Source organism: Myotis brandtii, unplaced genomic scaffold, assembly GCF_000412655.1.
Source record: "Myotis brandtii unplaced genomic scaffold, ASM41265v1 scaffold686, whole genome shotgun sequence".
Classification (NCBI taxonomy): Eukaryota; Metazoa; Chordata; class Mammalia; order Chiroptera; family Vespertilionidae; genus Myotis; species Myotis brandtii.
The window spans coordinates 1,316,605-1,326,483 of record NW_005370683.1 but is presented as its reverse complement, the minus strand read 5'-3'; the positions used below and the strand labels follow the sequence as shown (position 1 = coordinate 1,326,483).

The 9,879-nt window shown below is 40.5% G+C and overlaps 1 protein-coding gene across 2 annotated transcripts in view; it reads right to left on the bottom strand.

Moving 5' to 3' along the window:
- The window catches only part of LRRK2 (leucine-rich repeat kinase 2), a 127,984-nt gene extending 118,111 nt beyond the window's left edge, over nt 1–9,873 (bottom strand). For both annotated transcript variants that reach the window (XM_005881685.2, XM_014529570.1), the window contains exons 1-4: nt 9,680–9,873; nt 9,322–9,407; nt 3,986–4,095; nt 1,686–1,774 (exon numbers count right to left, since the gene is read on the bottom strand). In XM_005881685.2, the coding sequence (XP_005881747.1) occupies nt 1,686–1,774; nt 3,986–4,095; nt 9,322–9,407; nt 9,680–9,833 (439 nt within the window). In that variant the 5' untranslated portion in view covers nt 9,834–9,873. The remainder of the gene's footprint in view (nt 1–1,685; nt 1,775–3,985; nt 4,096–9,321; nt 9,408–9,679) is intronic.
- Between the last annotated feature and the right edge of the window lie 6 nt (nt 9,874–9,879).

The following is a 9,879-nucleotide window of genomic DNA, read 5'->3' as shown; positions in this document are numbered from 1 at the left end:
CTTGGCTCCAGCTCTTAGGCCTCGGCTGCTGAAAGCAGGTATCTGGTTTGTTTGGGTTCTATAATCGAAACACTGTTTCAACTCCAGCTCTGAGATCCCGGCTGGCTGAAAGCAGGTTTCTGGGGTTTTGTTTAGCTTCTATATTTGTAACAATGTTTCAAACTGCAAACTGAGAGGCCGGCAGCGGCAGGCGGGAAACGTTGGAGTCCGTCACTGAAGCAAGCAAGCCTCATGTTCGCTTCAAGCTGCCTGGCTGCCAGCCGCCATCTTGGCTGGCAGTTAATTTGCATATCGCCCTGATTAGCCAATGGGAAGGGTAGCGTAGTGACACCAATTTGCATGTTTCTCTTTTATTAGTGTAGATTATATTTATTATATTATATTATATTATATCCTGATGCACGAAATTCATGCCAGAGTAGGCCTTCCTTCCCTGGGCTGCCGGCACCGGCTTCCCTCTGACACCCGGGACCCAGGCTTCCTTCCAGCACCTGGGACCAGGGTTTCCCTCTGACCACCAGCAGGCACCCAGGACCCAGGCTTCCCTTGCAGCCTCGGCTTCATCCAGGTTGTCCGGAAGGACATCTGGTCTAATTAGCATATTATGCTTTTATTATTATAGATATTATCTTAATATATACAAACCCAGGGGCCATCACAACCGAAACAACCAGATGGACGGCCAAACAGCAGGCTGCGTGGGGCGACCAGGCTGGCAGGGGGTTAGTGAGGGATGACCAAACCACTGAACAGCAGGCTGTGTGGGGCAACCAGGCCGGCAGGGGGGCAGTTAGGGGTGACCAGCCCAGCAGTGGGAGGCAGTTGGGGGTGACCAGGCTGGCAGGGGGTGCAGTGAGGGACAACCAGGCCAGCAGAGGGGGTTAGTGAGTGGTGATCAGGCCGGCAGGAGGGGGCAGTTAGGGGTGATCAGGCTGGCAGTGGAAGGCAATTGGGGGTGACCATGCCGGCAGGGGGGCAGTTAGGGGTGATCAGGCAGGCAGGCAGGCAGAGGCCATTAGGGGTGATCAGACAGGCAGGCAGAGGCCATTAGGGGCAATCAGGCAGGCAGGTGAGCATTTAGGACCCAGCAGTCCTGAATTGTGAGAGGGATGCCTGACTGCAGGTTTAGGCCTGATCCCCAGGGGTCAGAGTCCTGGATTTTGAGAGGGATGTCCGACTGTCGGTTTAGGCCCGATTCCCTGGGATTGGGCCTAAACCAGCAGTCGGACATCCCCGGAGGGGTCCCGGATTGGAGAGGGTGCAGGCTGGGCTGAGGGGACCCCCCTCCCCCGTGCACTAATTTCATGCACCGGGCCTCTAGTATTATATAAAATATACTAAAGATATAACGAAGAAAGATATAATAATGACAAGGATCTGTTTGGACCACAAGCTAATGGGAATATGAGATGTGAGACCAGATTTTAGGAGTCAAGCTGAGGCTAGATATATAAATTGGAGTGTAGTTCTATATAAGGTAATATTTAAAGCCAAGATATTATGTGGGATTTGATAGAAAAGGTTAGAGAAAAAGAGATAAGGAAAGAAAAATGGAAACAAAGAATTTGGGGATCATCAATATCTAGGTTATATTACGTTATTTTACTTTAAAACATTAAAACACAGCAAATGGTTTAAAATATTTGTTAAGTAAGCAACATTAAAAATATATGTGTATATATTACCTGAAGTTAGAAGGAGATCTAAGGCCTTCAGTCCAACCATTGACAGGTTTATACTGGCATTATGAACTGTAAGCATTTTAATAATCAGTCTGAAATTAAAGAGAAATTGAGATCAGTGAAATATAATGCCCAGGTATTTGCTTTTTTTAGCTATTGTTTTTATTCACCTATATTTTATTCATCTCATTGAATTTCATTCCCTATATTGAAGTTCATGTATTTTTTTCTTCCTATAAACCTGAGCCAGGCTTATGACAATTCAACAGGGAACCATTATGAGTCTCAATATAAAAGTTATAACTTCTTTCTCAAAATATTCAAATTTAATTATTAACCATTATGAGTCTCAATATAAAAGTTATAACTTCTTCCTCAAAATATTCAAATTTAATTATTAATGATTTTCTATATCTAAGATATGAAGATTTATATGCATCAAGAGATCAAGCCCATTTTTATATTATATAAACTTATGAAATCCATGTAATGCATATTGATGTCTTAAAATATAGAGAGATGTTATAAGGATGTTAGTTTGTGTATATAAATTAAGAATCCTTTGAATATATAAATTATTGATATTCAAAAAAACTAGTGGTTTATATTAGTTCTATAATTTAAAAGTTCTATTTGAAAAAGAAATTGATAATATTTTACAATAGAAAGTGAACCTAGGATATCAGTAATATTCAATTAGTATTTATTAAATTTGAGTCTCTGAGTTATCAATTCTAAAATATGCAAACATTAGTCTATTCCCACCCAGTGTTGCTTGGCTTTCCATTGTTAGGTAGCATCCATAGCTTCATTTAGATCCAAGAAACTTGTTACATGGTCTCCAGTTGGTGAAGTGAGGAAGTGAGTGACCCCATACTTCAACACTGTGGATTCTCCTCCTATCCACGCTACCCCTACCTCTCCCTACACCATTCCCTCTATTCAGAACTTCACCATCCAAGGGATTTCTTCTTCAATACTGTAAGCCTTTGGGGGGGAAATCCTTGAATATAGGGAGAAATGTTTTACAATAAACTTTTGCTGGGAATAATCTAATATGCTCCACTGTAGAGAACAATGTCTATCTTCTTCACACTTCTTCTTGCCTAAAGGAGTGTAATAAACAATTGATGAATGAAGGGTAAATGAATGAATGATCAAATGATTGAATGAGTGACTGGATGAATGAGTGAACAAATAGCTCTTATTTTTCTAAATTTGCAGCTATTGCTGATACCAATAAACAACACAAAGATGTAAAATTTCCTTTTGCATATATTACATTTTTCACAAGCAAAATGCCATTGGGAACAATATGTATTCACTTCTCTATGCTAAAGGAAAGTCCTATTAAGAACAAAGAACACAAAAGTTAATGACAGGACATAGTTTTTAAATGTCACAAAACAAAGTGATCCAAAAAGAATTTTCCTAGGAACAGATTTTCCTTTGGAACATTTTTTCTTAACTAATTATGGCTAAATAAGTGATTTCATCTACAAAGTAATTATGATGCAAATTGCAATAACATAGCTGGTAAAACAGCTATCAAGATAGGCTGCAGATGTGCTGCAAGGTAATTTCTTCTTTTCATTTTGAAAGCTGTGGTTTAAGCTCATTAAATATATATGTATGAGCATACATAAATGTACTTCTTAAAAACAGTAAAGCATAAACTTCTAAATTACTGTTCAAACAACTAACTTTTCATTTCCCTCTTTTTAAAAACTAGTGGTTTGTATCAGTTCTATAATTTAAAAGTAAAAAAAAAAAAGTCTCTTGGTTTGAATCCATAAGCAGTCATCAAAAATGTACAACTTAACCAATTGTACAACTGTATTGCTTATTTTATTAAAATAACCCCTGACATTTTACCTCAAATATTAGTTTTCTTATTCAATTAGATAATATACTTCTGAGCTGAAAGCTCTCTATAAGTGTAAATCATTGATGCCCTGGCCAATGCTTCCCAGTGGTTAGAGCATAAGCCCCACTGAAAGATCTCAGGCATGTGTGGGAGGCAACCAATCAATGTGTCCCTCTCACATCCATGTCTCTCTCTCTCTCCCTCCTTCCCTCCCTCCCTCCCTTCCACTCTCTTTAAAAAAAATCAATGGGGAAAAAATCCTCAGGTGAAGATTAAACCAAAAAAAGTAAATCATTGATTCAAGAAATAAATAACCTTGTATTTTAAATAATTTTACTAGATTGACTTGGATTACAAATACAATGTATCAAGAAAAGGGTTGTCATATGTATAGAGAAATACTTAATGCAGTTTTTGACACATCTGTCATACTTACTGGTGAATACCAAGGACTTCCCAATCGCATCCAATGTCCTGGGGTCCCGTTAAGCTTTGCATTATATCTGGACAGATTTCTATTAATTTGCATAGAAGTGACCAACCCACCTGAAAGCAAGAAAGGCAAATAGTCACACTTTTTAAAACATGCTAATGGAACATTTTCAGTCAAACGTGAATATCTTCATTCCTAGGACAGGTGATTAGATTACTTTTAAATAGTTATGTTTAAACAAAATGATAATCTCACATGCTTCCTAAGAAAAGCAAGCAATGTACTTACAATACATCTTGTTCCAAAAAATCATACCAGAAGGTCACACAAAAAATATTACATCTTTCTGAATGACAAAGGAAATGGACATGCCTGTTGTCTAAATATTAAAAAGAGTAAAACACAAAAAATAGTTCTCAAGGGCATAGCAAGATTATGAAGTGCAAGAAAGGCTATACTCAGGCCTCAGTATTATTTAAGTCATATCTACCTGACAGAATTTCTTCTAAATATTTAGGGTTTTAATAATAGGAAAAAATGAAGTGGCTTGGAATGGAGGATTAGGGGAAGTCGAAGATTTTTATGGCAAAGTTTGAGTTATCCAGAAAGACTGAATCCCAGGTAATGGACCTAGAAAAGCAGCATCATTGTCTGATAACAATATAACATCTGTTCCAGAACAAAGAGAAAGACAATATAAGATAGAGAGAAGGCAGAATCTGTTCAGGGAACCCTCTAAATTTCTTTAGAACATCTAAAAAATGAGCTGATGATGTCAAGACATCAAAAATGTCCCTAGGCTCTTTCATATTTCCAAATGAAATACTGTCTTACCGATGCTTTATTTTTATTTATTTTTTTTGGGGGGGGGGTTGTTTTCCTTTTTATTGAATTTACTAGAGGCCCAGTACATGAAATTCGTGCACTGGGAGGGGGTGTCCGTCAGCCCAGCCTGCACCCTCTCCAATCTGGGACCCCTCAAGGGATGTCCAACTACTGGTTTAGGTCCGATCCCACATCAGGCCTAAATTGGCAGTCGGACATCCCTCTCACAATCCGGGACTGCTGGCTCCCAACCACTTGCCTGCCTGCCTGCCTGCCTGATTGCCCCTAAGCACTTCTGCCTGCCAGCCTGATCACCCCCTAAACATTCCCCTGCTAGTCTGATCAACGCCTAACTGCTCCCCTGCCGGCCTGGTTGCCCCTAACTGCCCTTCCCTGTTGGCCCAGTCGCCCCCAACTGCCCTCCCCTGCCAGCCTGGTCACCCCTATCTGCCCTCCCCTGCCAGCCTGGTCCTCCCCAACTGCCCTCCCCTGCCGGCCTGGTTACACCCAACTGCCCTCCCCTGCTGGCCTGGTTGCCCCTAACTGCTCTCCCCTGCTGGCCATCTTTTAGTGGCCATCTTTGACCACATGGGGGCAGCCATATTATGCGAGGGCATAACGGTCAATTTGCATATTACCTCTTTATTATATAGGATTATATAGGATTGGAGTGACACTGGTTAACAAAATTATACAGGTTTCACATGCACAATTCTACAGCACATCATCTATACATTGTATGTGTGTTCACCACCCCAAGTCAGGTCTCCATCCATCACCATTTATCCCCCTTACACACTCCTCCATCTTCCCAATCACTACACTGTTGTCTGTGTCCATGCGTTTTTTCTCTCTCTTTTTTCTTTTTTGCTCAGTCCCTCTGCCCCTCCAACTCCTTAACCCCCCCCCCCTCCAACAGCTGTTGGCCTGCTCTCTATCTATGAGTCAGTCTGTATTTTGCTTGTTAATTTTATTCATTAGATTCCACATATGAGTGAAATCAAATGGCACTTGTCTTTCTCTGACTGGCTTATTTCACTGAGCATAATGCTCTCCAGGTCCATCCATACTTTTCAAATATATCTTCATTCTAAGACTGGATGCATAAGTGGAACTGAGGGATGCAAAGAGTTGAATGACAAGGATGAGACATTTCTGTGCATCTAATAAGGAATAATGGCACAACATTCTTGTTTACAGAAATAAGGGGTATTTCACAAGATAAAAATAATTACACAAGATCTCTTTACCATATCATTTCTGGATCTTTTCTGGATTAAGCATGAATTGCTTTACTCTGTCATTACTTCTTTTACATACTTTCAAATTACTCAAAAAGGCAGCAATTTCTGACAGTTATTTTTTTCTATACTTAAGTAAGACACCCTCCTCCATATAAGCTGAACAGACATTGACAATGCAGCTGTCATAGAAACTGGCTATTTTTGTGCTTTCATAAAATACATTGAGACTTTTTCCCCAAGTATTTAAGAAAATAACATTTGAAACAGCTTCCAGTGGAAAATAAATCATTAATCACATAGGATGCTATATTCATTTCTGTAGCTTCATGGCTTTTTCAAGAAGAAAACCTGTTTTGTTTTGGTTGGTGAAGCAACAGCATCAGAAATTACTTTGCAAAAAGACTGAGGCAACTGGGCTGCTATGATTAAACAGAATTTGCTGGGCCTTAGCTGGTTTGGCTCAATGGATAGAGCATCGGCCTGTAGACTGAAGGGTCCAGGGTTCAATTCCAGTTAAGGGCACATGCCCAGTTTGAAGGCTCAATTCCCCAGTAGGGGGCATGCAGGAGGCAGCCGGTCAATGATTCTCTCTCATCATTGATGTTTCTATTTCTCTCCCCCTCTCCCTTCCTCTCTGAAAAAAATAAAAATATATTTTAAATAAATAAATAAATAAAATAAATAGAATTGCTGGCCCTAAAACATGGGTAGCAAGTGATCTATTGACCTGTTCAATTAAAAGTTATCTGTCAAAGAGAGAAGGTTCCCATCCTACACAGTTATAATACAACTAGAGGCTCAGTGCACAGATTCGTGCACCAGTGGGTTCTCTCGGCCTGGCCTCTGACATCCCCTGACCAGATCTCTGACATCCCCTGAGAGGTCCTGGATGCAAGAGGGCGGTTCTTGGGTGACGCCCCTCAGAATCAGGCTCCCTCCTCTGATTCCCGGTGGGTCACCCAAGAATCGCAGCTGCTAAGTCACCACAGCTCAGCAGCTTCTGCGTTGCGTGTCTGCCTCCTGGTGGTCAGTGTGCATCATAGCTACCGGTTGAACGGTCGGATGATCAGACGGTTGCTTAGGCTTTTATATATATAGATCAAATTGGTAGTTTCACTTTATTATAATTAGTCTATAAACTCAAAGATCTAATTAATGCACAATGGGAAACAGTATAGAGGGTTAAAGAAAATTTTAGGCCCCTTCATTTACTTCACTCCCTTACTTCAAAGGTTGAAACTCTGTGGATAAAGACAAGTAATGTAAAATTGAGGAGCACAGAGAATGATCAGATGACTGGCAGGAAAAGAAAAGTAATTAGGACAGCTAGCCTAACGACCAATTCCCTAAAGGTTGTCATTTGTTAAGGAGCATGAATAAAATATGAAAAGACCTTGAAAATAAAAATTCAGAATCTGGATTATCATGCTAAATGAATTTTTGAAACAAACATTAATATTTTATTATGAAGAGTAATTTACCTGAACTCCTTTAATTCATCATTAAGAGCTTTTCATTCAGCACTCCCAGCTAATTCAACATACAAAGCATGAAAGGATATCTATATTAATTGCAAAAGTAATATAAAAAGACGTGAAGACAAAAAAAAAAACCACTTTCTTTTAAGTGGAGTATTAAACTATCAGGGAGAGACCCCTTTCTGCAGTCCTTTGATAAGACCGATGATAATTAAAATTGATAATGTCGTTGTGTCTAGAGTGGCCACAATATTTGCGCCAAATGGCTGTGATTTTTACTTGCACGAAAAGCTTATGAATTCAGACAGCTAGTGGACTGTCTGATGGGAAGATATTCTTAAGTGTGTGGAGACTTGAGTCCTGGCTCTGTCACTGCTTAGGCAGTTCCTAAAATAAAGAATTAGGTGGTGGGTTTGTCCCAGGCTCCCCTTGGTTCTCAAGTCTAGCACTGCCTCCTCTGGACCCTGCAGACCAAGGCCCAGCCCACCCAGGGTCCAATTGTTCTGAGTGGCACCCAACAGATGTGGCTACACCAAGCACAGAATTCAAGGAATGGAGGGTGCAAGACAAGGACTTCTGAACACCAAAGAACAAGCTAGTAAGAGGGGATGATGTGGGTGGAAAGCTCAAAGGGCCAGAGCTGAAAAATGACTCATATTTCATGGACGACATTCAGACACTGGATGCTAAAAAGAACAGTGTCTTTATCATGCCTCCATTTTTTCATAGCTTATTAGCTGACAGCCTGAACGTCAATAGTCAGATGGTAAATATTTCAGTTGAAGAGAAACAAAAGTAACCATTTATCCCAGATATAAATGTCCTTATATAAAAGAAGCTAAGTATATGTTCATCCAAGAGAGACTAGCTGGATAAAGAGATAGGCAGGAGATAGAGATTAGAGATACAGATAATTCTTACAGCTGTCTAGCCTCACAAGTAGGTATTATGACTGCACCTCAATAGAGTTCAAAGTTCAATTCTCTTTCACTCAGGACCTTACATGCAAATGACAACACTGATTTCAGTTCTCTAAATCTCTAAATCTACAAAGGAAGTTAACAGGTTAGGAGGTATTTGTTTTGACTGGTTATCATCCTTAATTATCTCCTTAGGGCTCCTTTTTTTAAAAATATATATATAATAGATCTAGCGAATTTCTGGCTTTCCAATGGTGCACATTCTAAGTTTCACTTCTACATTCATTTTTATGTGAAAACAGTTGAAAAGTATAAATCTGAGCTTATAGAGGAATCATAAACCATGACTTTATTTAGATACTACAAGATATACTACAACTAAAGACAGAAATCTGTCTTTAAATTTAAAAAAGCTCAACCCTCTGAAAATTTGTGAGTTACCTCATTTTTCTAATTTATTATTAATTTTATTACTGTTAATTGTTCCCTTTTCGCAAATTATTCACAATGCTGTCATCTGGAGCCTGCTGTACATTGGCAGGATTGTTGGGATAACTTTTACTTAAATACTGATGAACTCAGCCAATAACAGAACTAAACCTCAACCTATTATTATTCACCTCCCCCCACCACCCATATTGCAGTCAACTGTATAAAGTTACTTCTTAAAGACAATTAGAGAGCACAGTTAGGGTGGCCTTTGACACCGTTAACTTCTGATAATGATTTGACAGTCCTTCTCCATCTTAAAATCACAGTCAGGGTTTATCAAGCCAAATCTCGGAAATGACTCATAGCTCTAGGTATGCAAAGCTGACAGGAAAACATCCCTTTCCAAAGAGAAGGGGAAATAAGCGACATGAAAACTTTACCTGCTGCACGCAGGCCACTCTCACATAGGAGTCCAAGACGATCAACAGAGGCACGTGGACATTTTTGCCTTGAAATAACTTGGCGGCTGGAAAAGAAGGGGGTGGGGGCAGAAAAAACAGCAAAGTCACCATTCACAGTGGCACCCCCTTTCAGTCTGAAAAGTGGGGAGAAAGCAAAAGGAGTCACCGCAAGCCCTTCCTAGAACTCTCAGCTGCTTTCTGCGCTAAGGAGTGGAGTTCGTGGTTTCCCAAGAGTCCAGGTTTGCGCAAAGAGCGGAGGAGAAAGTTTGCCAAAGAGGAGCGGGGGTTGGGAGGGAGGGAGGGAGGGGGAGAGGAAGGAACGGTTGCAAATGATTACCGTGGTCAGCGTAGGTGAACACCTGCATATCCTCCAGAATTTGGACCAGCGTCTCTATCTGCTTTCCTTCCTGGAGATTGTTCAGCCTGACTATCAACTTCTTCAAAGTTTCCTCGTCCTCCTCCTCGCACCCCTGACAGCTGCCACTGGCCATGATGGACCCTGCGCCCAGCAGGCCTCCCCTCCTGCGCCAAGGCCAG